The sequence below is a fragment of the Dunckerocampus dactyliophorus genome, chromosome 12, assembly GCF_027744805.1.
Source record: "Dunckerocampus dactyliophorus isolate RoL2022-P2 chromosome 12, RoL_Ddac_1.1, whole genome shotgun sequence".
Taxonomy (NCBI): Eukaryota; Metazoa; Chordata; class Actinopteri; order Syngnathiformes; family Syngnathidae; genus Dunckerocampus; species Dunckerocampus dactyliophorus.
Genome location: NC_072830.1, coordinates 18,920,079 through 18,947,472, shown reverse-complemented (window position 1 = coordinate 18,947,472; position 27,394 = coordinate 18,920,079). Strand labels below are relative to the sequence as shown.

At 40.1% G+C, this 27,394-nt stretch overlaps 1 protein-coding gene across 2 annotated transcripts; it reads right to left on the bottom strand.

Annotated features, from left to right (window-relative positions):
• Positions 1-66: 66 nt before the first annotated feature.
• On the bottom strand, positions 67-27,394 carry LOC129190995 (alpha-2-macroglobulin-like). 2 transcript variants are annotated; one of them, XM_054793895.1, is made up of 38 exons: positions 27,356-27,394; positions 24,820-24,896; positions 18,924-19,016; positions 18,673-18,850; positions 18,442-18,601; positions 16,818-16,870; positions 15,622-15,642; positions 15,360-15,525; positions 15,205-15,289; positions 14,632-14,770; positions 14,213-14,330; positions 13,038-13,147; positions 12,797-12,964; positions 12,259-12,483; positions 11,971-12,034; positions 11,748-11,893; positions 11,512-11,661; positions 10,590-10,733; positions 10,431-10,518; positions 10,212-10,377; positions 9,120-9,345; positions 8,541-8,667; positions 8,312-8,433; positions 8,188-8,239; positions 8,028-8,111; positions 7,180-7,356; positions 6,593-6,668; positions 5,581-5,737; positions 5,436-5,510; positions 4,160-4,322; positions 3,653-3,840; positions 3,155-3,367; positions 2,724-2,848; positions 1,561-1,651; positions 1,425-1,493; positions 1,238-1,343; positions 1,091-1,132; positions 67-238 (listed from the first exon to the last, which is right to left on the bottom strand). In XM_054793895.1, the coding sequence occupies exons 1-38, from the start codon at positions 27,389-27,391 to the stop codon at positions 231-233; spliced, it is 4,488 nt and encodes a 1,495-aa protein (XP_054649870.1). In that variant the 5' UTR covers positions 27,392-27,394; the 3' UTR covers positions 67-230. The 2 variants fall into 2 exon arrangements, with proteins under 2 accessions (XP_054649870.1, XP_054649871.1); XM_054793896.1 differs by having other exon boundaries at positions 10,212-10,365.

The window sequence follows — 27,394 nt, the reverse complement described above, 5'->3', positions numbered from 1 at the left end:
TCCCACTCTGCTCCTCATCACTAGCATTTGCAACAGCAAACATGACAAAATAGAACTGTACATCAAGCCTTTTTAAATTGCTTTATTTCATTGTCAGTGTGAGCATTTCACAGGAGTCATTTTGATAACTTGACAAAATGTTAACTGTGTTACACAAACAGACATGGAGTTATACAAACTATCAAAACAGTTGTTTTGATACAGAATCTGCGATGGAGACTGGCCATGCTTCAAGCTTCTGCAAAAGGAAAAATTACATGTTAATCACCATTTTGGTTTACAGTACCAACATTTTCCCCTCATTCCTTCTCGTTTGTCGACATAACTGAAAACAAAATTTGCCCTTTCTTGCGACTTGTGCCAGAAACGTAGGTAAATAGGGCAGTAATAAATTTAACCTACAGCTGTTGGATGTTTCTTCCCCCATTTGTTCATATTTCTATTTTGATTGTTTTCATACATTTTATTCTTACAATCTAGCAGAGCTGCAGCAGTAATTGTGACATGACTACAATGACAAAGTTTTCACAATAAAGCTGGCATGAAGGCCTGTGTGTAATGTGGAGCACAGTCACAATCACATGTCCAAATTGTTGCACTGATATTTTTGCATTTATACCATTTACATCAGGGAATATGTTCTTGGTTACAGGAGTGCTTTGGAGAAAGAGACAAAAAAGCCAAAGGATTTAAATGAGCCAATAGAAGTTACCTTATTTTGCACCGTTCATTTAGCTCAAATGCTTATATGTAATGGTGAATACTTGTATTTTGTTTGTTACATTCTTACATTGTTCAAATATTAATTTCATTCTGATATAATCATGATCAATACATAAAAAAAAAGTCAATTATGTTGAAAATTGTCTGAAAAGTATTGGTATTTGCAAAACTGGTCATGTATTTACTTGGTATCGGACCAGTACCAAAAGTTGCAGCCTCAACATGAGCTTCACTTTATTTTGCCCTTTATTTTTATTTATTTATTTTTACACAAGTTGGTCGACTTAGACGGGTTGTCAAAATAAGCAGGATCCACTGTTATTTTTGGAGAAAACGCTGAAAAGTGTGTGTAGAAAAAAAATCTTACCTTGCAAACAAACATAATTGTAGGTTGCCTCTCCCTGGTCACCTAAGGAACAAAGTATAAAAGTGGTTGGAAAAAGTGAGTCAGCCAACAATACGTTCCTGTGCAATGTGAGCCGTGTATTCTGTCAAAAGCGTGTGTATTATTTACTTGGCTGGTAATAGTCGTAGATCTTGACAATAGCTGGCTTCAGGCCATTTACGGGGATTTCTTGTACCAGATCCAAGCTATGGTTAATTGCTATGTCCTTTGGTAGCTGTTGTGACCAGAGAAAGCAACATAGCATCTCAATTGATTAAAAACCTGCAGCTCATGTGCCACCACTTGTTCCTCTTACCTCCTTTAAGTACACGAGTACTTGATCTTCCTTCTCCTCAACTCTCTCAACCAGCAGGGCCCCTTTCAGCTGCGAGAAGATAGCGGCGTCATTGAGGTAACGACTCAGTCTCTATTCTGCCAGTCCAACGACTCACCCTCTTCAAAGACTCAGACTCAGGTTTAAAACCAGACAGCAGATTGATTTCCAGGATCACCATGTTGGTACTGCTCTCCTTCCCACTGTATCTATGAGAACCACAGAAAAACATTCCTATGAGACACTCATACGTAGATATGCCAAGGAGTTATACATTTCAACAAACTGCATCTCAGCTTTGTGACATAGGTTTTAAAAAAGCGTACTACACTAGTATGAACTTTGGCCTTTGCTCCTTTCCCATTTTATTGGGATTTTTTTAATTAAACTTTCTTAAATCATAATTTTAGATTAGAATTTTAATGTTAGAACTTTCCACAAATGAATTTTCCAAAAACTGTCATTTTAGTACCACTTAAAACAAAAATTTATACTAAAGTTAGATTACCTTTTTCTGAATATTTTGACTTTATTCTTGTAAACTTACTGATTTTTCAATTTTGTGGTCATCTTAGTTCCAATTATGCTTTTACAATGTGCCGTGGGCCAATAAAGCCACGGGCCAGAAATGGCCTCGGGCCACTTTGGACACCCTTGATCTACACAGTACTTAGTGCTTGGGGGTGCAAATGTTTAGTGTAGTGCTGTCCCAAATCCAATACAGTCATTGTGCACTTAGTGGAAAAGACTACAACATTCCACCGTTATGCTTATTTAAAGCTAGCCTCTCCTTTTTTACAACCAAGATGGCGACTAATAAGCGTCATAAGTGTACATGACTAGTTTCTCAGTACATTTCAAGAATGTACACATCGTGTACTTACCTCGTGAGGCACACATTTTGCCAATGTAGTGTTGACCCACATCCGTCAGTGCAGTATTTGCCCACTTCACTAAATTTAAAATTTCAACCACTGCAGTTAGTCCCTCCCCCTTCACCAATCTAACCAAGATTGAGACCATTGAGCATAGCAAGTATGCATCCCTTCGCACGCATCATTTTGGCCGTTTTGAGTGGCCGAACACTCATGTACTCAAATGCATACAGTAAGTGTGCAGTGATCGACACTTGGCAGAAAGGGGGGGGGGGGGGGGGGGGGGGGGGGGGCGGCGCAACAATTGTGCAATCGAGAAATGGGGAGGGAAAAAAAAAGATCCATGTTGTGGATGTCAATTGACACCCCTGCTGTAGGTGAAGCCATGGAGGTAAGGATTCCTTACATAGATTTTATCTTCAGGGTCAATTTGGGTCTGCTTGTCTGGATCGTGCAGTTGGCTTCTGGCCGCACACTGACAGTGAGGGTGGTGACAGTGGTGGGTGTCGGGATGTTGTACAGCAGAGAAAGCTGGAAGACAAGTACAACAAGATTAATACGCTTCCATATTTACGTTTGTCAAATGAGATGACTCAACTTTTACTCGTCTACTCACTTTAATATAAACTAGTCCATATACTGACTAATTACCTGATTAAGTAGCAAGCGCTTATATAGAATTACACTAATCGGCATTATTAAGTGTGATCTGATCCAGAACAGTTTTAACTTATATTCTTTATACCAGTGTTTCCCAAACCTCTATTGAGCCATTGAGCTATTGAGGTTTCTCTTTAACATCCAAGAGTAGGATTAAGTGTTCAAGTGTTGACTGACCTGCACGGCAGCGCATGTCGATCCCTTCACCTCCACATTGTACTTTCCTTCGACGTCCTTCAGCACCTTCTCTTGGTAAAGCAGTTTGTTATTCTGGTTGACATCAAACGTCAACTGTTCGCTGGGAGACACGACCGTCACTGTGCTTGAACCGCCTGGACTGAACACCAGAGTGGAGTAAAGGGAGAGAGCCTGGAGGGCCACCACTGTGTCCTGCAACACCAACACAGTTGCGATGTTTTAATACATACAGAGCATCAGTAGGCTTCATAAGTAGAGTGGATTCCCGCACAATTCCAATTCATTGCCTTGCAAATTTTTGCTCATAAAATGTTCTAAGGATGTTTATGGATCATCTTACATCACTCAGTGGTGAGTACTTGAGGCATAATTAGGGTTGATTGTGTTGTAAGGAACAGTAGCAATTGAGGAGGAGACTGTTTGAGCCGAGGAAGCAGGCCATGTGTCAAAACTGCTTCACCATGTTTGTACACGTACCTGAGTAGAAGCAAAGCCTCCATAATAATTCTGCTGCCTCGTCAGCCATCTGACAATGCTGGAGGCATAACCCAGGTCTTCAGCGGAAGGAGTGCCACTAAGTTTGGCCAGCAGCACGTAGGAGCTGATCTCCACAGACAGAGAGGCTGAGGTCTCTGATGACTTTTGCGACCAGTGAATCAAACCACCTAAAGAAAATTCATAGCACGTCATATTTTTCATGATTTCCTTTGTTTAATTACAGCAAGGATACCAGACCTTATACATATTAAAAAAAAAATTCTATTTCCCCACACATCAAAATGACAAACAGATGTTTGAATGGAATATCATATGTTATGATATTCCATTCATATGCAGAATCATTTAACATCCGGGAACGTAATCCCCACAAAATGTGGGGATCCAGTGTCCTGCTAATTAGAGGTACCATAAATTTAATTTCATCTACCAAATACAATTGAAGCTTTACTTCTTGATAGATACAAGTATGACGAGATAACTGACCTTGTTGTATTTTAACATTGTCCAACTGCTGCAGAAGCTTAGCACGGGTCTCCTGGTCGTCAGCCAAGGTAAAGACATAGGCCATCAGAGCTGTTGTGTAAATATTGTTGATGTCATCAGTGGTCTCCCTGAGGCAGGACAGGCTCTTGGTCACCACGGGATCCTACAAAAAAAAAAAAAAAAAAAAAAAAAAAACTAGATAATCATGATAATGATAAGTCTGTAAAAGTGCACCTGTGTCGTGTGACAAGATACGGTGGAAGAGTCATGCAACAAAATGACTTTCATAAATGTAATTAGGCACCAGCGAACTTAATTTTTAACGGTACTTTATTGAAAAACCTGCAAATGTGTAAAATAATTTGGATTTAGCTTTGCAGTGTGGATGTTTCATGACATAAGGGCCAAGGACTGAGCTTTTGATGTGCAATTCTCTACCAAAAACGCTTATGGGGTGGGGGGGTTCCTGAGCGTGAGCAACCACATTTGTCGACTAGCTTTGTAGCTTCCTGTGTAGCTGCAGGGACCAAGGGCGACATCCAAATTGTTGATAGGCATAACGCACCACATTTCACCATCAGTGATAACGGCATTGTCACATTTGAAATAGTACCATAGTTTGGCTAGTCCTGCGACTTATCAAAATATATATGCAGTATATAATTTAACATGTGCTGTTTAAGTTAAATTGGGGTTGTGGGTTTTTTGGCAACACCCACCACCACAATAATTCACCTAATTGAGCTTGTGACAGTTAAGCACACAAATTGACTGATCGAGAGCACACCGATGCTTTTATTATGGAAAACTTTAACACACTTGTCTTGGAGACTCTGTTCAAGTAATGTGCAACTATAACATACCTGAATGGCAATTGACAAATGTGGTATTTTAGACATGATTCAGTCTAATTCATTTGAGAATGCAGTTCAAACCAGCAGTTTGATATGTTTCTACACAGCGGGATGCCCTGTCATGCCATATCAAGTGTCTTCATTGAGAAGATTGACATTTAAAATGGGTACATTTTCATATACTTAATTTACTGGAAAACAGCGTTAGCACCTAATTCATAAAATGTCATTTACTGAGTAAATCTTTGGTACCAAGCATAAAAAGCCTTGAGTCTAAAAAAAAAAAAAAAATTCTATGCACAATTTCTCATTAGTATTCAATTCCACTTGGTCTGGTGTACCTACATCATTTTTCTTGAAGCACAAAATGGCTACGGTTTACCAGTTTGGCATGAAATGTAAAGTGATGGTGTTCTACTCACCTTCACAGAGCTATTCATCTCCAAAAAGGCAGCAGTGATGTAAGCAGTGAGAGTCACTTCATCCGAAACACCACCCTGTCAAGAGGATGCATCGGTGTTAGTCCTCATGTCACAGCAGACCTCACACGGAATGACACCAGATTACCTTCATTCTGTTATGGAAAAGTCTTCCAGACTGTTGGAAACAACCATTGTCCTTTTGTTGTTGTTTCAGCCAGTTCTTGGAATCTTCCAAAGTGGAGGGGTCAATGTAAATAAAAGACATTGCTTTGCCAAAGACTCTCGCCACGAAAGCAGTCAACCTAAAAAAAAAAAAAGTAGCTTAATATCAGAATGCGTTAAAATGTAAAAGCAACTTCTTCCAAGGGGCACCACTTTCTGTAAAATCAAAGCATATGGGGGCCAATTTAAAGTACAGAAGATATGCCAATAAGATAAACGTAAATAATGGGTGGGGCGTGAGATGTAGGTGCACAATACCATATATGGTTTATATACGTACACACAATACTTTGATTAAGGTTGCAAGTCTGCTAGTGTCATTTTTTTGAACCGACAACATTACCATCTAGTTACACAGCATTCAAAAATGCACACAGCCACTTCCTGTTTAGTGCAAAGTAGCATGGCAGTTTTAACCTGGATTCTACCACAGCAACCTACAGAATTATTTTTTAGATTGTTAGCCAACGGAAGATTTGCACATGTAAAATTGAAACAAATTAGTGCAGCAGCTCTTTTAGATAATAGTATAAAATATACAAAAACAAAACTATGCACAAATTGAGGAAACCCATGTCAAATATCGGTTGAAAAAAAAAGTTATCGTCAAGTCACGAATAAATGTGCAAGCACTGGCTATGTTTGGTTTCGACAACAGCTTATGTTGACGTGGGTCAGCCAGTCTGAGGGGCATCGACTTAAACAGGTTCCACTGTACTACTGTCAATATTTCCTCCCCTTTTGCGCCATTTTATTGCATCAATAAAAAAGCTGCGAGCCACAAATGGACCCCCGGCCGCACTTTGCACACCCCTGGTGTGAAGTGAACATGAGTAAATTAATTCCTGGTTGGTGTACGTATGCATTACCATGTGCCTTTGAACCATGCAATTTTATCATCAAGTACAAATATACATTTCTGTTCATTTTCTTACCAAGTGTTTTCCTTCCCTGTTCCAAAAGTGCTGTATCCGCCACTGCCATGTTTGTAGTTCAGTTGTCTCTGGTAGCCTGTTCAATAATGACACTTGATTGGCCTCAATTTCAAGCTTGACAGCACGGTTGAGAATATGCACAAACGTGTAGTTTGTGAACGTAAACATTTTATAGAATGTACAAGGTGGATGATTCTCATAAGTCAAGCCTGATAAGCATGCAAACTAAATTAGATTCAAGTTTTGCATATGTTTTTGGTTGCACCGTGAGTGAAGTAGGCGTTTGGTTTGATGACGTCCTGATTGTTGCATGGTGAGGGTGTAAATCAAGCTAAACATTGCAAATAGAAAGGTTACTTTAAGCAAATTAGTGTGATGCACGCCAGCCTAGAGGCAGCAACGTAGTCCAGGCTTGATCAACGTGGCAAAAATGTTTTTGCCTTACATAATTTATACACTCAATTTTGCATTGCAATCTGACTATGCCTGTTTGCCAGTAGACAAGCTAATTTGGAGAGAAAAATGCATCTACATGCATGTTTAGTTTTGAAAGAAAATTTAAAAACAAAAAGGGTTTAGTGACTCACCACTGGTCAGGAACTTTAGAGTCTTTTCCTCGATGGCTGGTGTCAGCTGGTTGGTCTGTTTAAGATACTGGAGGATGTAAACATTTGGAGCCAAGCGCGCCATGTTTTGCTCCCCGCATCCATACGGCATCTTCAGCAGCCCTTCGAGGTTCTTCAAAGCCCGGCCCAAGATGTCACCTGCAGAAAAATAGTAACTTGCTTTCATGTCAAGACTCATGCAATTAAATCACTTTAGCATACCTGGGAAATACAGCTAGTGTTGCAAACTTCATTGTGTCAATTTATGACAAACTGGAAATTTATGAAGTGGTGATTCAGTTGACCATCCACCTATTGCAGTTTTCCCCATACGTTCATTGTTCTGGCGGCCCACCACAGACACATTTGCCGTTTCCTTTTCGCCCTCGTTCATAACCACATTATAATGGAACTGCCTATGACTAGCTTGTCATTTCAATGTAAAACTAGTTAACACCTCACACATCTGGCCTGCCAGATAAGATGGGATCAGTGTTGCAGACATAGCAACAAAGTTGCTATATTTAACAAGATTGGTTTAATTGAAACCATCTAGTGATTTTTTCCTGGTCTTATTGGACACTTAAAACATGTATAGCTCAATGAGCAGTCTGTTGGAAAATGCGGCACGGCCAATCATACAAAAATGACCTAACCACCCTGGCAACCCCCGCCACACAGATTGGAGTCGTGAGGGGACACTGCACAATGCATCCCACATGCACAAGGAATATGCTGATGCCGTTCAACATTCATATTTTATGTTATTCAATTACCTGATTGAAGTACCATCGATACAAACCAAAGTAAAAAGAAAATGTATCGTTTACCCAGAACAGACAATAAGCCACGGGCCGATCCTTTAATCACATCCTTGGGGAGTTCAATCTCTACTTCCTCCTTCAAACTCTCTCCTGTTGTTCAGTAAAGAGAAACTTTAGACAAGAAAATTTAACAATTTTTAATCAGTTTTGAAAACAATCCACTGACCTTTGGGGCACAGCAGCCAGTTGTAAGTCTGCGTCATCTCAGATCCCTCTGCCTAAGAAAAGCCATAGCAAGCAATTGAAGTTAATATTTTATAATGTTGCACTTTTATTTAAAAAAAACTGACCTTCACAATGAGCGAGCGTGTGACAACATCTCTACGACCTCTTGCTGGCACGCTAACAACCTCGTTGTCACAAGAGGCACGGGATGGCACAGCCTCAGCAGTGACAGTCACTTCGACAGTCCCTGGAAAGAACAAGAAAGTGTTTATAAAACTGTCACGTGTGCATCTAAAACCCCTTTCATTGCTAAGCCAGGTGAAGTTCCTGTTTTGCATAGTGCAAGATGCTCACCCAAGTTTGAAGGGGCCATAGTCCATCTGACAGTCTTACGCTCGTTGCCGCACAAGCAGGAATTGTACAGATCACCAGAAAGGGCAGTGAGGGCGTACGCATCGGAGGGAGCTGGAGTCACGCTGACCTAGCCAGTCGACATAGAAAGTGTCACTCACCTGGAACCCCTATTAATTCTTGAAGGCAGTGGACCCGCCAAAGTCAAACAGCACAAGCTGACTTCTAAATTAGTCTAATGCAGTGGTTCTTATTTTGTAATGCCTTAATTTGAAATACTTTGAGTACACTAGGTCCTCAACTTACGAACACAAGCCGACTGGTCTATATTTTGCCTTGTAGTTGCACAGTACAGTATTTATACTGTGACTGTACATGCTTGACCAGTAGAGGGCCCTGTGACACTAATGCAGCCTTAGAGCTAATGAGATCAGAGGAAGAGTTAGACGCTGGGGAGATAGTGTAAATTGTACAACCCAGACAGAGCGTGTGATTAAGTTTGAGTTAATAGGCCTGCTTAATTCTACACCAAAGAGAACACTAAGAGTCTGACGACTTGTCTTTTGTTGAGGTCGTCTTTACCATGATGCATTTGGACAGGAAGTTGAAGGTGGTTGCTTTCAGCTCAAAATGTTCCCCGCGTTTGATGGAATAAGGAAGCGTGAGCTCGAGGAAGAAAGGCTGGAAGACAGTTAACTTCTGACGAGGAGCCAATCCAAAACCCTGAGACGACAGGCAGAAAGCCTCGGTCTCCCATGTAGTGATGGTGTCCGGGGCGGTGACAGCCACATCCTGTGTGCCAGAGTTCCTGAATCAGCAAAGATAGATACATTATGTCATGCATCGTGTAGACGAAACGCACATCCTGAGGCGATAATCTATGGGTTACGTACGATTGTAGGACTTTTTCCCCTATGCGATGATGTCAAAAAAGGAGACAATTTCAGCTAACTAATGAACACAACCCCTTTGAAAATATCCAGGTATGTTTAAACTATTCTGGGCGCATATTTAAAAAGGCGTGTAACAATCTGCAATTGGCAGACGTGTCCCAAACGGCACTCATCTTTCAAATTCTGGATAAAATAAGTCAGCATTTGTAGAGGCTCGTTACAAAGTTTAGTTGCTCTGTGCTCACCCTGAACTCTATTATGGAAATGTGTTTTCTACACTTGTTTTGGAAACTTAAAATGTGGTTTAAATTTGTTTTGTAATTTTTCCATATTTGGAGGTGTCTGAAACTTCAATCACCGAGCAGTTCTATTTAAGCTCGTCACATTTGGCTGAGCGCCAACCTTGCAAGCACTGACGTACCACTGATCGGGTGGAAATTAGTCACCAACTTGAAGTTGCTATAAGTCAGGCGTATTGACTGTGCATCCAAACATAAGGGGACTTATATTATCAAGCATTGGTATCATGGCAATCTCACCCCATCTTTGTAGACTCCTGTATGGCGCATTGCTAGTAACGCTGCGACTCCACATGACCGTCATTTAAAACCATATATTTACCATAGTTTTGTTTGATACAGCCTCACTGGTGAAACAAAAAAAAATAAATTCTGAAGGCCCAGGTACCAAATGCACCGCCTGCCACAGATTTTAAAAACCAAAATTTATCCTAAAGATCAATATTCATTGAAAGTGACATTTTCACTCGTGACAGACTCACCCAACTTCCACAAGGCTCCACAACATCGTCTCTGGGAAGAAATTGCGAATCGTCTCAATTGGGGCTTCATGAGAGAATCCTCCTCCCATAGGACCAGCTGCCAGGTCCACCGCTACAGCCACGTTTGGAGCACTCTCATACCTCAAAGCAATACCTGAATAATATCCTATCCAATTAATAAACACTTTATTAAATCACTTGATAGATGAACGACCTCACCGTAGGGCCTGTTATATTCTCTTCCCAGATACTTCAGACAAGAGGGCACTCGAATGAACAAATTTGTTGCCATCTTCAGCCCGTTACCCTGAAGTAACAACCAAACCCAGAAAATGCTCAATGTAGGTAGAACAAAAGTGCGAGGACTGTGAGAATTACCTGGAAAACTGTATAAGGATCACTAATGTCACCCCCGGGGTACGGTAAAATGGATCTCCTCGGCCTGACAAGCAAGCATTCCACTGAATCTTCAACGCTGTATGGATAATATGTTGCTTTTTTGACGGGCAGCAAGCCAAATATCTGGGGGGGGTGGAGGAAACACCAAGAAAGAGTGCGTCAGGGTCTGGTTTACATCTTGACAAATCCTGTACAAGGTTTTGTAAACATTAAATTTTCTAAATCTACATTGTGATTCTCAACTGGTGGGTCGCAATCGGACCAGTTCTCAGTAGGTTAATACAGAACTTTATGAATGGGATTTTTCATGCAGCAGGTGTCGTGTATCAATACTCCTATAGGTGGCGGCAATGCTCTAGTATTTGAAACACTCAGACTAGAAGTTAGTGGTCTGCCAATCTGGCTCTTGAGCCTTAGTGTTTGTTAGCAAGTGTACCACTTAAGTAAAATGTGCATTTTAGTTATGCATTTGTCAAATTTTGTGTTGTTAGACGTAGTTACTTCAATTGTATTGTACTTTATTAATCCCACAGCAGGGAAATTCACTTGTTACAGCAGCAAGCAAGATACGCACGTAAAGAATAGACAGTGAAGATGTGGCGGAACAGTGACAATTGCTCGTGCGTATGAGATTTTCAATGTAAAGTAGCAGCATTGTGCTTGTATTTGTTGAATGTCAGAAATGTTATTTTAATACTGTTGCAGTGTTTATGCGCAAAAAGTGTTTTGTGAAATGCATCCAGTGGCATCGGGGGGGAGAGAAGAAAGCCATGACATCTCCAATCCAAAGAGTCAACTTCCAATACTTGGTCCGAATTTGAGAAATTCCTTTAGACATGCATATTTACCCCACATTTATCCCAAATATGTGGGCTTATCGTTATGAGAAAAGTATACTTACCTTATCTGCATTCAAGGTCTTTCCAGGCTCTTTGATGAGGACACTCTGGTCGACAGCGCTCACCCCACAAAGAGAGTTTGGCTCAGCTGTCACTTGCAAGGTGGTTTCTTCTCCTGGGACAGCTGATGGTGGAGAAAATTCCACAGAGACCTGGCACATGGAAAAAGACCACTTCACAAAACCGTATGTACTTTCAAAGTACACAGAGGAGAGGACCTGGTCATGAATGACCTTACTTTGTTCGTGAAGCACGTGTCAGTGGTGAAGTCCTCACTGTGGGCAACCACAGTCGCACTGGGAAGCACAGCATAGGCAACAACCTGGAGAGCTGGTGCCATCGCCGGGGAAACGGGCAACTGGAAAGTCATCTCACCCTCATTGACTAGAAACAGCAAAACTGATTAGGAACAGCTAATCCACAGGCTTCCCTGAACTCAGTTGATGCCAGTTATTGCCCACCTGATCCATCTTCAACTCTAATCTTCTGTGCTCCTTGGAAAACAATGGCACCTCTGGATAAGACCTGGATGGAGAAGACAAAAACTGTAACTGCATTCCAAGTTATTGCAGTATTTGGCAAATCAAGGGTGTTTTCTACGTACATACGGTTAATTACTCATAACATGTGCATTTTCATTGTTGGAAAAAGTCACTCACGGCACAACCATTTATTTATATCCGCACCAATCTCAAGTTTCCAATGAATCTAATCTGCATGTTTACGACCCACATGGATTGTTCACTCACCAGATAAATAATATCTGCGTAGCCCCGAGACTCTCCAGCTATGGCATATTGGACGGTGATTTCCGCATTTGCGTCACAAGGAATTGGGTTCTCCATCTTCTTCACCATCAGGTAGCTGACAGACTTGGTGTGAGGAGAAGGTTCTTGAAACAAGGACAAGGTGTGCTCTCCATTTTCATAGTGAGGGGCTCTATATGGAAAGTTCAGGTTTGCCGAGCCGCTAACCTAAATCAAGATAAAGTACATGGACTCATTAATGTTAAGCCAGAGCATAACCTGTATACATGTGGTCCATTTCAACAATAAAGCAGCGATGTCCACCTCAACACGTCAGTGAACTAAAAAGTGGGGTCACTTGACAGAACACAAGCATGGTGCCAACACAAAAGACCAACATGTAACATACATAATATAAAAAAAAAAACTAGGTTAACTCCAATTTAGCAGCTACAGTATTCACAAATGAGCTCACTTCTTTCAGTCCTGTCTAAATTGTATTTGTTATGGTTTGAAAGCTTGCCAATATGCTTTTACTTACGTAGAGCTGAATGTCGCCCTTGAGGTCATCAGTGTTTAGTGAGAATTTCGCAAAACCGTCACTGTTGGTTGTGAGATTCTTCAGAAGACGTGGCATCCAGCTCTGACCCTCCAGCAGGTACACGTCCATGTCAGCAATGGGAGTATCGTTGTAGTGGACTGCTTTAACCTGTTGGAAGCAGAAAGGTCCCTCAGTTCACCATTTCATATTTAGATCCCCTGCATCATTTCGCTTCACTTACTTTTCCGTACACGGTTGTTCCTTCCTCATAAATCTTATCCATATCCACAAATGACAGCTTTCCAATCACATAGGAAATTTGCGTTCTTGAGAAACTGGTTAGTGCAATGTCTGTACAAGAACATGTTACAGAAATCTTTAGTTGATAATTCAAAACACTGCTTTTTGTGAGTAATGTTACGCTCATAAAAATGTGCTCCTGCTAGCTTGAATCTCAGATTTTGGATCAACATTTGCAATAAAAGGCGACTAACTAGATTAAGCTACAGAACGCTTCTCTTCAGTTTCCATTGGGGGGCGGGAAGTGAAGCATAAAGACTAGGGCTGTCAGATGAGTAAATTGGTCAGTTTTCAAATCAATCATGATCACCATTTGCAACCATGTGTGAAATATGCCCATTTTTACTGTATTTCATGGACAGAAAGCCACATGACAGGTAATTAAATGCATACATTAACAGCTCCAAAAAACCCTGAATTTTAAATCAAGCTAAAGACACCTAAAAATTTATTTGCCTCAGACAAGTTCTTAAATACGTAGCAGAACATTTGATCTCATGTTAAACGTGAGATCATGTTAGTGAGTGATAATTCCATATTGTTTTTTATTGAGACCAAACATTCAAGATATGATGTTAGGAGTGTCCTTGAATGTACCTCATGGTGGTCTAGTGACTAGGAAGTATTGTTCCGAGGCCAAACGGACTAGAGGCGTGTTTGAGTTAGAGATAAATATGCCGTTGGAATTGTACCGTTGTTTGTGTTCAGGTCAGAAGAAAAGTTCTAAGAGCATCAAACTATGTATGACTGGACGCTACGCTGTGCCCCCGTCTGCCGTCATAGACGTGTGCTTGCCATGATGCACATTTGTTACACTAAAAATTTGAACGTAATGTACTTTGACAGCCCTAAATATAAATTTAGTGTGCATGCAATGCTGTAAATTTTAACTTTATAATTTATTACCGACATAGGGTGAATAAGATGCGTTTTCTGCAGAAAAAAAAAAAAACTGCCTATTTTCAGGGAGAACCAAATAAGTCACAAAATGATTTTGACCAGAATTGCTTGAATGTGCGGGGCCATGAACGTCGAATCGCAAATACGCAGGGATCCACTGTGCACCGTGTGTAAATCATACAGCCATTTACAACATTAATAAGGATAAATACTTGCCTGTTCCTGTTTCTTTCACCTGAGCTTCGACTTCCAGGACATCTTGAACTGCCTTTTGGTCAATTTTTGTGAAAGTGGACAACTTCACAGTAAAGCTGGCGCAGCCTTTCTTATCAGTCTAGAGAAGACAATGCAATCATTTGAGATGAATAACCTCACAGTATTGCCTTCCGTTTTCAGCAGCAATTTAAACCGTATGACTTTGATTTTCTGTAAATTAAAAAAAAAAAAAAAAGTGTACTTTGTACTACTTGCATTACTTTAAATCATTGAAAGTGTAGGTGACACCATGGGTCTTCATGAGGGGAACATATTTAACCATTTCATCCCATCACCATAAAATGTCAAGACTATGGTTTTAAAAAGAGTGCTGTATGCATAACTGCATTCAAATTTTATAAGTCTATTGCCAACTCTACCTGCTTTTTGTCCTCGTAGCATGGGGGCTTTATCTCAGGAGCTCCATTTGGCGTTCCGGAATTCAAATAAATGTAGGAATACAAGGGTCGACACACCTTAATTGCGGCGCTGCCTGGCACAGGCTGTCCATATGTGTACCTATTGATTTTAAACAACAACAACAAAAAATCTTTAGTGTGTTGGCAGTCATGCACCAAATGATATTAAAATCATTCAATACGAGTAGATTCCTTTTATTTAGGTTTTCCACAGGTCTTGAGACCGCATAGCTATCAGGCTTTTAATTTGATAGTTTATTATAGTATATATATAAATACTAAAATGCAAACCGTTTAATTGTGAAATGCATCCAGTGGCACCACAGTATGTTACACACATGACATAAGATGTGACCTGACAGTTTGAGGTAAGAGCTGCCATTGGTATCAGTTGATATCAGTAGATCAGATATTGGCCAATATTGAGCATCTTTAGTTGAGCATTTAAAAAAAAAATTTGGGTGTCTCCACAAGTGTATGTGCTCATTCGCTGCTACTGTACACATGAATGTTTCAAATATTTGTTGTACTTACTGTGCGCACACGTCAAAGATAAGGTCATCCTCAATAACTGCCACTTTATCCGGTCCCTCTATCTTTACATCAAATTTTGGCAGAACTAAAGAGAAATCATGGTTAGTATGTTTTCATTCTAAAGAAAACATGCAAGAAGGGAAAAGATACATTACCATATTTCTCCACCTTAAAGTCCTGGTACATTTTCATTTCGCCCACTGACACGATGAGTTGGTAGGTTCCTTCCCGTGCCTCCGAGTTCAAGGAGTAAGACAGCTGTAAGATTTTACTTTCGGATGTTTGGTTCAGCCACTGTCCAATGCGGTTTCTGTTAGGATCCTTGTTTATTTAAAAACACACACACACCACAAATGTCACCAGAAATGCAGTGGATGTCCAATCATCCTTTTACTATTCCAACATATTCAATCTTACCTCAATTTCAATGGTGTTGTACTGCAAAAAAGAAAAGTGCTTAGTTTAGGCTTGTTATTTTCATAAATGCAGACATATGCAGTACAAACATGGCTTCTTGGAGTGTTTGATTAGTTCTGCCAAAAAGCCAATGTTTTTGCAGGAATTGCTGTTTTGTTTATGTGTGTTTTAAATGGACCTGAAATGGATAAAATGGGGGGGGGGGGGGGGGGGGGGGGGGGGGGGGGGGGGGGGAAGCACCAACAGGTTCTACAAACTCAGACTGATCCAAATAATGGATTACTATAGTTCCGAACAGATTCAGGAGAAGGGAAAATTTTTTTTTGAATTTGTCATAAGACAAATGAAGCTAGAAACACGCAAAAAATATAAACGTATATAGCCACGACACTGGAATCTGGAGTGTGCCAAAGGATGAGTTTTCTCTTCAAAAGCTAGGGAGCTAGTCCAGAAGAAAACCGCCATTGCAATTTTTATGAATAACTGAATATTATGAATCCAATTGCTAATGTTATGTTTTCATGGTCATATGGAGCTTTGGCACTTTGTTTGCACTCATGAGTGCTTTTCCAGTTTGACAAAAATCCATAAATTTGGAGAGTTGCAAATGTCGAATTGGGAATGTGTGGGGATCTACTGTACTTGCACTATTCATAGCATTTAATAAAATTTACTGTTAGCTCATAAAATAATTCTTGTATTCTTATATAAATAGTATTTTGTAGCCTTTGTACAAACCATTCAAAATTAATCATTTCACCCTTATGGTACTTTCATTTAAATTTCTTGCTATGGTGACCCTGTATGAATACCGCTTTGCACAAAATGTGTCAGTACTGATATTGATACGTAGCACCAAGTATCAGTATCCCAATTGATGTCCCACCATTTTCCATGTAAATCATATTTCACTGTACAGTACATGCGTATCTGTAACGAAGGCAGCACATGATCAATAACATTACATAGCATGCCACCCTTTGGACTATTGACACTGTCTAGAGGCCACTGAGTCAAAAGGCCAGTTCAACCAGCACATTTAGACTGGTCACTTCATTACATAATGTGTTTTAACGTAACACCACCCCCCCCCCGGAATATACGGACGTGGAACAGCATTGTTTGGAACACTTGGAAAAGTTTTTAAGTGATGTTTGTAACATTGTTTCAAGAAAAGTAAATCTGGTCTCACTTACCAGCCGAAAGGCAGGTCTGAACTTTGTGTCCATCGATACAACTCGGAATTGCACTGAGAGGAGAACAGTGACATATTCAATCTTTTATCCGCTGAGACAAGACACAAAATAGGAACAGCGTGGAACTAAGAAAATACAGATAAGCCAACCCACTCAGTATGGGCTTACTTCTCTTGGCAAGGATTATGTGAACAAGACAGGGACTCTGGGAGGCACACTTAATATATTGTGTTACATCTACATCAGTAGGTTTACCCATCACACCAAAGACAACTTGAATTTTAAAACCAACCCATGTGTTAGGTTTTATATATTTAAAGACTGCATGTCAGCTATGTGTTATAAGTGACAATTTTAACTTTTTCCCCCTCATTAGGCCTTTTTTTTTTTTTTAAAGCGGCCGTTAGGGTCAGCAATGTTCAAACCCTCTGAACACAAATTTACAGTTTTTTTTTTTTTTTTTTTTTTTAAATGAACTACTTTCAGCCCATGGCTGTATAGTTTCATAAAAATAGAATTTGCTTAAAAAAACACGGAAATAGCAATTTCACAAGAATATTGAAAATTAAGAAAAAAGTTGTAAAAAAAGAAAAAAAAAAAAAAGTACAATTAGAAAATTTAAATAGTTGGAAAAAAACAGCTGAAATTTTACAATAATGAAGCCAACATTGAGGGAAAAAAACAAACAAACCTGTATTAACAAGAAAAGTCACAATTTACAAAAACACATTAGAAACAAACGAGGCAAAGGCTTCTTGAGACGTCATCTGTACTTCTGTGAAGAAGGTGTCGGACGTTTCGCTCCTCATCCAAAGAGCTTCGTCAGCAAACTAATAAGTGCTGGTAGCTTAGGCCTTAAATACAGTAAGATTTAGTTTGCTGACGAAGCTCTTTGGATGAGGAGCGAAACGTCCGACACCTTCTTCACAGAAGTACAGATGACGTCTCAAGCCTTTTCCTCGATGGACAACTCCTGTACGATTGAGAGTCTACACAGAGGCAAAATCAAGTTGTGATTTTAGGAAAAGTTATGGAAATAGTTGTAATATTAACAATTCACAAATATCAGAAAGAAAGCTGAAATTTGGAAAAAACTGGGAGAAAAAACCCAAAGTTCATACTAATTACACTTTTCCACCTATAAAACAAAGCTGAGATGCAGTTCTCCTTGAAATATATTCAACTTCTTAGCATAACTGCATGTGTTGGTTTAAACAATATCAAGGTGGCCCTTGCATCCTTTCATTTCAGTATGCAACCCTCAGTGGAAAAAAGTTTGGACACCCTTGCCTTAAACCTTTGGGATGGAATCCTTAAACATTAGTACAACCTCAATGCTCCATCTACTTTTACTGTTATACTGTCAGAATAATATCATTTTACTGCATAATTATAATAAATAAAAAGGGAGAATGTCCAGTGACATATTGTCACCACCCACCACTACCGTTTGCAAACTACGATACAAGTCCCAACAAGTCATAATTAATGCAAGTCAGTTCACATTGCAAGCTTCTTACGCAATTTGCCATCATCAAAATGGTTACTGCTGCTTTTAACTATAAAATTAGGTGCATCAGCTCAAAATGGACATTATTGGGGAGAAAATGGATGATTAAGTTACCGGTTTGTCCTGGGAGGTAGATGGGTTTATCAGTTTGGACGAAGGTCATCGGTTCATAGACTTTGATCAAGACTTTCCTGACCTCTCTTGAGTAGAACGTTGCACCTTGTACTTCCACTACCATTTCCCGTACCTCTTCATCATCGTTTGGAACCGGAACCTGGGAAGAGAGAGGTATAAATTTAGGGTTTATAAAACAAGATATACTAAAATATACGAAGTTGAACTGACCTTAAAACTGATGCACTTGTGGAAATCTTTGCTGGATGTCTCTCGGAAAAGGATCATTTCCTCTTTGGACTTCAAAGACACCGTCATTGTCAGAGTCTCATTGGGTTGCAGCAGACTCGCACAGAAGTTGGTGTCAGCTCCAGCTTCCAGAGTTGCGGGGATTCCAACCAGGTAGTGTCTACGTTCACAGAAACGCATTGAAGATGAAATGAAGACAATTGAAACATTTGGAAAGGTTGTGTTAAACTTACGGTCCTGCCTCGGTCCGACCAACACACATCCAGCTGAAGAGGATCCAGCATGTCCACATCCACGACTGAGTCATGACAGCAGCCATGATTGACCTGGAAGACGTTAATGCCAGCTGGGCTTAAATAGCCACAAAGGTCCACCCCCTTTCACAGATCGAATCCTCCCTCAACACCCACACAGACACACAATGAACCTCCTCCTTTCATAAAGGGTCGTTGGTATGACAGTAACGTCCCATCCATCTGACTGCTTGCATAGTATGGTTTATTAAAAAAAATACAGTACATGCAGCTTTATCTTGCAGCTGATTACTCATTTTTGAGCATGTGAGTGTGTTCATGATCTCAAAAGTAACTTATTATGTTTATCCTTTATGTGAAAAGACAAGAAGAGAAGGACGGGCACAAGCAAAGTCCCGGTAGACTGGTAGAGCTTCTATTCCACATGTGTCAAAGTGGTGCCCTGGAGGGCCAAGACACTGCATGTTTTCTCTCCAACCAGTTTCTTCAGCAGGTGATTTAATTGATGAGCTGCTTCTCTCAAACTGAAGCAGGTGTTGCTCATTAAAATCACCTGCTTTCGTGACTGGCTGGAAAGAAAACCTGCATTGTCTCGGCCCTCCATGGCACGACTCTGACACCCCTGTTTTCCATGCGTCCTCTAATGCGTCACGCACAACAAGGGGTGGGCGGAACAATACAAATATCGATTGTACCCATTCAAAAGGGTAGTGCCAGTATCTGATCAATACTAGCTGTTCTCATCTATGTTCATTTTGCAAACATCTTTTTTTTATTTGTGTTGCTCATATTGTTATCGATCAGTCAGTGTTATCCATCAGTCAATATTTTCTGTCAGCGATACAGTTAAGAACCTGAAATATGTATTTACTTATCTGTACAAACCATATGAGTTGCTGGCAAGCAGGAATAAAGACACTCACGGACCTGGCAACCTTGAGGAAATTTTAAAAGTAGGCACCTCTCACGTCGCACTACGGATTTCACTCTATCACGTTTTTTCAAAAACATATTCATTAATAAATCATGCTGTTTTGTGGTGGAATACTATACTATTATTGGTAAAAAAAACAAACAAATATGCATATTTAAGCAAATTTAAAGTATACAGTTGTCCCTCGTTTATTGGGGTTTATTGGTTCCAGACCAAGTGAATTTCCGTGAAGTAGGATTCAATAATAATTTTTATATTTTCGAAGTTAGGGCCGCACAGTGGATGAGTGGTTAGCATGTTGGCCACACAGTCAGGAGATCGAAAAGACTTGGGTTCGAATCTCTTTGTTGTCCCCGTGCATGCGTGGGTTTTCTCCGGGTATTCCGGTTTCCTCCCACATTCCCAAAACATGCATGTTAGGTTAATTGGCGACTCTAAATTGTCCATAGGTATGAATGTGAGTGTTGTTCATGTTGTCTATATGTGCCCTGCGATGTACCCCGCCTCTCACACGAAGTCAGCTGGGATAGGCTCCAGCATACCCCCACGACCCTAATTTGGATAAGCGGCATAGAAAACGGATGGATGATTTTCGTAGTTAGAGCATAGAAAACCTGTTTCTGACTTTCTCAATACGTTTTTTTAAACCATTATTAGAGTCATGTAGACATGAAATAACACCCCTATAGTCACCTTTAAACTATTATTGTTTGTTTACACCACATTGCTAATATGCAGGCTGTATTGCATTTCACATTTAATAATCTGCCATAGTCAACCAAAAAACAGCAATCATCCATCAATTTTCTATGCCGCTTCTCCTCATTATGGTCGCGGAGGTATGCTGGAGCCTATCCCAGCTGACTGTACACCCTGGACTGGTTGCCAGCCAATCGCAGGGCACATATAGACAAACAACCATTCACACTCACATTCATACCTATGGACAATTTTGAGTTTCCAATTAACCTAACATGCATGTTTTTGGAATGTGGGAGGAGCGAGGGACAACTGTATAAGTATTTTTTGCCTAAATGAAGCATTTTCAAGGATAAAAATGTCAAAATGAACTAAAATACAAAATATTAGGCATCCAGAAGACGCATTCAAAGACGTTGTGATGTTATGTAGTGTTCTACACTGGTCACTAGGTGTCAGTATTGTTACTGTAATGTTCAGTGAGACACACAAGCACCAGACTTGATCGCTGGAACCTAAATAATAGGGATGTAAATCTCTTTGTGATAGACGATTCAATTCAAATCTAGATACACAGGTTACAATATGATTAAAAAACAAACAGAACGATTCAATACGCTTCGATGCAGTGTGCGAATGTTACGATTTGATTCTACGGTTAATGTTTGTTGATGTAGACATTAATCTTACATTATCAAATAAAGATGCCAATTGTATGAAAGTGGCATTCTTTCAGTATTTTCGAATGTGTAAAAGAGCACATCATAGCCCCAAGCATGCTGTAAGGCACTGGCAAAATAAAGTCAACAGAATAATATGTCAAATGTTTACCCCTATGATGTTTAGACAAAGACCAAAAAAATAATTGCTGACGTTCTGAACATCTTTGATGGGATCAATTTTTTACATTCTATATTTTATATCTAGATTTTTTACACCAGTTGAATTTGGATTTAACATGTCTCAATGTTGCTAGAAATGGAAGTGGAGCCACCAAACTAAGGGTGTCTAAGAGAGGAATAGCATCATTACTATGCAGTTTGTAACTTAGGAACAATAGCCGTCACATACCAGTGGTCTCTCCGGTCTTCTCTTGTTACAATCATTTCAATAGTTGTGACAAAGATACTCGACTTTCGAAAGATACTTTAAGAGTCTTTGTTCTTTTATCCCATTTGTTTACTTTGTACAACCCTTAAGTATTAATAATGTGTAATAATGTGTGTCATAGGTCTGTCACATAGGTATTGAAATTCATCACAATTGCCATATCAGTTCTAAACGACCAACATCATAGTTGTCATAAGAATTGACATGTTCTTTGATAGATACACGTACAGTTATGCGACACTTATTTGAACAATATTCTCAAATAAGCCAAATTTGACAGAACACTGTGTGCAATGACAATAAACATCAATCTATCTCGCTATCTTTATACAATATAAATTTGAAAAAAACACGTCTTAACCCTCAGTCCAATTAATAAAACAAAATAAATACACAGTGCACAGCCCCTTAAATAATGACACATCTCTTCCAAGCACAGATAAGTAAATAGAACTATTTGTCACATGAGGGCAATGAAAATGCTGTTTTAGCTTGGAAAAGTAAACAATCCCGTACTCAAGATGGTAATCGTACAACATTTCAGACTGAGCACAGTGCTGTCAACGCTCCAGGCACAACATTTCAAAGTACAGGGTTCCCAAAATAACCCGTAATAAGTGAAATCTGCAAAGTAGCCAACTTCGTTTTTTTATATATTAGATATGTTTTAAAGCTGTAAACATTTATACACTTTTCTCAGACAGGCAATAACATTTTCTCACATTTCTCTCTATGTTAAAAAAGTTCAGACCTTCGTTTGAATTTTAATGATCAACCTCAATGATCAACACAAGAAATTATTAAGTCACTCACGCATATTTCACTCCTGTGACCGTGACTTTTCGCCCTGGCGCTGTTCCGCTGTACTGTAGTGTTTTTGTGTCCTTGTTAAAACATATTGCTGCAGACAAACCGAAGATTCATTTACAAGCTAGCGATGACACAGGAGACATGGCAGGACAGCAGGAAGGTGATTGGTTGACAATGGTCTACAGCCAAGCAGAACACAGAAAATAATGGGCGGTGCAAACAGACGAGAGAGGGAAGAGATAGACACTCACTTCCAAAACTTCTTAAAAGGCCTGTAACAGCGTTCATACGCGTTACACCGGCAACCCAGGCTCTCACGTTGTTTATAAGACACTGTCAACCAATTGCTTCTCTCGCCATACCCGGTGCATGTCTCCACAATCGATTAATCAAAACATTCATAGCTGATAATTATCGATACAGGAGTCTTTTACCGGCGGAATCGTTTGCTCCTCAAACCGGATATCCGGTCGCATCGGTTTATCATTCACATCCCTGTTAAATAAGAAATGCTACTTCGTGAAAATCCACTTATCATGGTCATGTCTGGAACCAATCAACCGTGATAAACTATTCAGAACCCAGATCTAGACTTACTTTACTTTGGTGGTTCCACAAATATCGACTCAACACCCGCTTGGGGGCCAATATGATACTTAAGAATACAGTACTTTGACTGTTTGCTGATATATTGAGCTTGGATTAGATGGATCTCCCTTTTATATTTTAATGTATTTATATTTTTATTAATCTAAAAAAATGTACAAAAATATAAACGCAACACTATTTTTGTTTCCATTTGATATGAGCTGAATTCAAATGTATAAAACTTTTTCTATGCGCACGAAAGTCCTATCTCGCTCAAATATTGTTCACAAATCTGTCTCAACCCGTGTTAGTGAGCGCTCATCATTCATCCACCTTACAGTGCAGTGCAATAGTACAATATTGCCCTTTAGTCTGTGTGGGATGTTGGAGTTTGCTGTGCAAATAGCTTGACCAATGACTGGAAAAGCAAAACAACAAATAAACTTTGTGAACTGATAAAGTTGTCAAACACCGACGATACATTTCAACACAGGGGTTAAAGGTTTAAATAAATATGAAATATAATTGCATACATATTCCATATTTCTGGAAATATTTTTGAATATTTATGGATTTCCATCCAGATCACTCATGCCATTGACTTGCTGCGGCAACCCCTGGCAGTGCCAAGCCGAAAGTGAAAAGTAAAATGCTGTTGGAAGAAGTGACAGGCATCAAGGCGTTCCGTTTAGTATTTTGTAATCTTCGATTACGTTCAAGGCCCAAATACGCCTTACAGTATTCCACAATCTCGACTCGCAGTTGAAAAGATAGATGTGAGGTCATAATTGCAACACTTAGGTCACAAACATCTAATTAGGACAAGCGGTTGGATGGATGGTTCACGACCGTTTGCTCATTCTTATTTGAGCTGCTTATATTACTACCAGTACTACTAGACAGAAGCTTTGACATTGTACAATATCTTTTGCATGTTAAATTTGCTGTTCTCCTTGTAACATTGTAAAATATTTCTACTTTCTTTGTATTTTTGTGTTATGGAGATGAAGTATCTTATTCCAAAAGGTCAGACAAACAACGAAAAGAAGCAATTTTCAAATAATTTCATCTGTTCCAGACACCCAAGCATATTAACAAATAATACATTTTCATTCTGTTATTTTCTATGCCACTCATCCTCACTAAGGTGACGGGTATGCCGGAGCCTATCCAAGTTAACTTCGGGTGAGAGGCGGTGTACTCCCCGGACTGGTCGCCAGCCAATCGCAGGGCACATACAGACAAACAACCATTCACACATTCACATTCAAGCCGGAGTACCCGCAGAAAACCCACGCACGTACGTGGAGAGAGACGTCCAACCCAGATATTCGAACCCAGATCTCTTGACTGTGTGGCCAACATGCTAACCACTCTGCCAGTGGCCGCACGGTGGCTGAGTGGTTACCATGTTGGCCACACAGTCAAGAGATCTGGGTTCGAATATCTGGGTTGGACGTCTCTCTCCACGTTCATGCGCATCTCTGTGTGGAGATTTTCTCCGGGTACTCCGGTTTCCTCGCACATTCCAAAAACATGCGTTAGGTTAATTGGCGACTCTAATCAATAGGTAAGTAAGTGCACAGCAAGAGTATCTTTGAAGATGTGAAGTGATAAAAACATTGGTCCAAAAGCTCTTGTCGAGTGTAAGACATTAAAGGGATAGTTTGGATTTTTTCACATGAAGTTGTATGACATCCCCATCAGCAGCGTAGTGCATTAACAGCGACTTACCCGCCACTTGGTCCCCTAAGTCCAGTTCTGGTCGGATTTTGGTGATGAAGACTGTCGTTCCACTGACACTGTAGTTGCTGGGGACATTTAAGTAAAGAGTTTGGCTTCTCAAAACAATATGCGTTCAGAAGATTAATAAGTTTGCATCACAAAAATGCCTTCTCAAAAAAATCTGAACTCACAAAACGCTCTGCGTTATCCTGAATACGTCTTCCCGCCGTATCCCTGCACTGTCGCCTGTGCATTCATGTAATACCACTCTTCTTCCTTCTTCCATCTTCTTTATGTATGTGTTCCGCAGCAGAAGAAGATGCGAGTGTCCTCATCCCATACACATGAATGCAGAGGTGACAGTGGGCAGGGATACAGCGGGATATATTTATATTTTAATTTCCCCCTTCCTTTGGCGTTGTCTTTTTCAAATGTAAATTACTAGGAACGGCGTCGTGACATTAAAAACAGCTCGCTGTGATGATAGCTCCATCATAAATACCGCTAAATGCGACTTATGTATTATAGATTGATTTATAGTCCGAAAAATACTGTATTCAGGACCTCAACAAGGGGTAAAGACTTGATTTTTTTTTTTTCATCTTACATCATGCGCCCATCATAGCACAGGATAGGTACTGTAAGTACGGATGTGAATGGAACAATGACGTCGTAGATCTCATCTTCTTCATCAAATGCTGCCGCTTTCAACTTTATTTGGCTGCATTTTGAGTTATTGAGTTGAGAAACACGAATTGACTTCCAGGCAGGGAGGTGTTCTGGAAACTACCGGGGGTCAAGCATTTGGCTGGTAAGACCTGACTATCTGAGGAAAAATGTGACCTCTTGCACAAGACACACTATCACCTGTTGGAATGTGGTTCTTTTCGTGATGTTTGGTGGAACCTGTTTGCATGAAAAGAGGTAAAGTATCTGGGTTGACCAGACAGCCATGACAGATGGGACCTCTCTGCATTCTGCATCTGACCTCTTCACAAAAACAATACAATGTGCAAATTATTTTAGTCCTCAGCAATTCTTAGCCTTAGATCAATTCTTTCCACAACAGGCTGCATCCTCCATCTGTTCTAGATGTGCCATTCCAAACGTCATAGTCACTCAGTATGCAGTATATACTGCATAGTCACGTACATTTCAGGTTGGACTTCAAGTGAGATATTTTGCTTAATGCTTTTATCAATTTAACACAGACGCGAAGTAAGGGGTGTGGACTTAAACGAGTTCCACTGCATTGGCAACACACAGGGCGACAGCAACAGGTGTGTTCTTCATCCCTCATGTAGTCTGAGGTCCACCTTGAATTTCTCACCTGTGTTTGAACAGTTAAAGTGAAAATTCAGCAATTTTGACTATAAAAATGCTCAAAATGACTGGAAATGGAATCACCCACAGAAAACAATTGTACAGCACAAAGAGAAAGTGTGTTTGTTTCCAGCCAATCATGAGCACACTTTGTAAACACTGCGGGTGTAGCGATGCACCATCATCACAGTTCGGGATGTACCTCGGTTTTAAGGTCATGGTTCGCTTCATTTTTGGAACAGAAAGAAAACAAAATTCAGAACATAAAACTGCCGAGTTTTTTTGTAAACAGCGTGAATGATATGCATTTATTGCAACTTTGTTTGGCTCCCTCTTTTAGAGTTACTGAGTTTGGGTTTTGGGTTATTGAGTTGAATTGACTTTCAAGCAGGGAGGTGTTCTGGAAACTACTGGGGGTCAAGCATTTGGCTGGTAAGACCTGAAGAACCAGTCGGTGCCCTTAAGATATTTAGCAATACAGGACTATCTGAGGAAAAATGTGACCTCTTTGTGCAAGAGGTCACATTTTTCCTCCTCCATTTATATGTATTTATATGTAGGGAGACTCTGATGTATCGGCCATCGATCAATATCGTCCGATTTCCATGAAATGCCTTGCCGATCACAAAAATGGATCGGCGAGCGGTGGCAAGCCCTACATGTCTGCTGTGTCACGTAGGGTTGCCAACACCCATACTGAGCAGTCGAGGGACGCACTTTGTCCTGTATTGCCGCAAGAACCAACACTAGTCAACACTAGTCAACCTCAAAGGCTTCAGTTTGACAGCTTGACAAAGGCTACGCCAACAGATGCCAGCGTGTTTGATCACTCCCACATCAAACATATTAAGTTCCATCCTGGTGAATACAGAAGACACCAATGAAGCTAATGTCAAAGGGGTAAAAACATACAGTAGATCACAACAATGAAAGCTGTTGAGGTTTTGGTCTGGACTAATGTCATCGGATCAAAGGCTCCACATTAAAAACATGCCTTTGCAAAAAAGTCGTAATGGCTTTTGACTGCATGTGGCTTTTAGCCAACTTTGTAATTTTCAAATTCTTTGTTGAAGATTTATTATCAGAAGTATAGTATCTAGAGAATACAATACAACATAATCTGGAGAAGGGAAAGTGCTGTCCAAATTTTATTGCTTGACCTCACAAGAACTTGGGCTTCTTCCAAACAGTCAGATAAAATGGAAACAGGGATCATGCTGACCCGTCGTGGCGCTTTCCTGAGCCGTTCCTTCTTCATTAT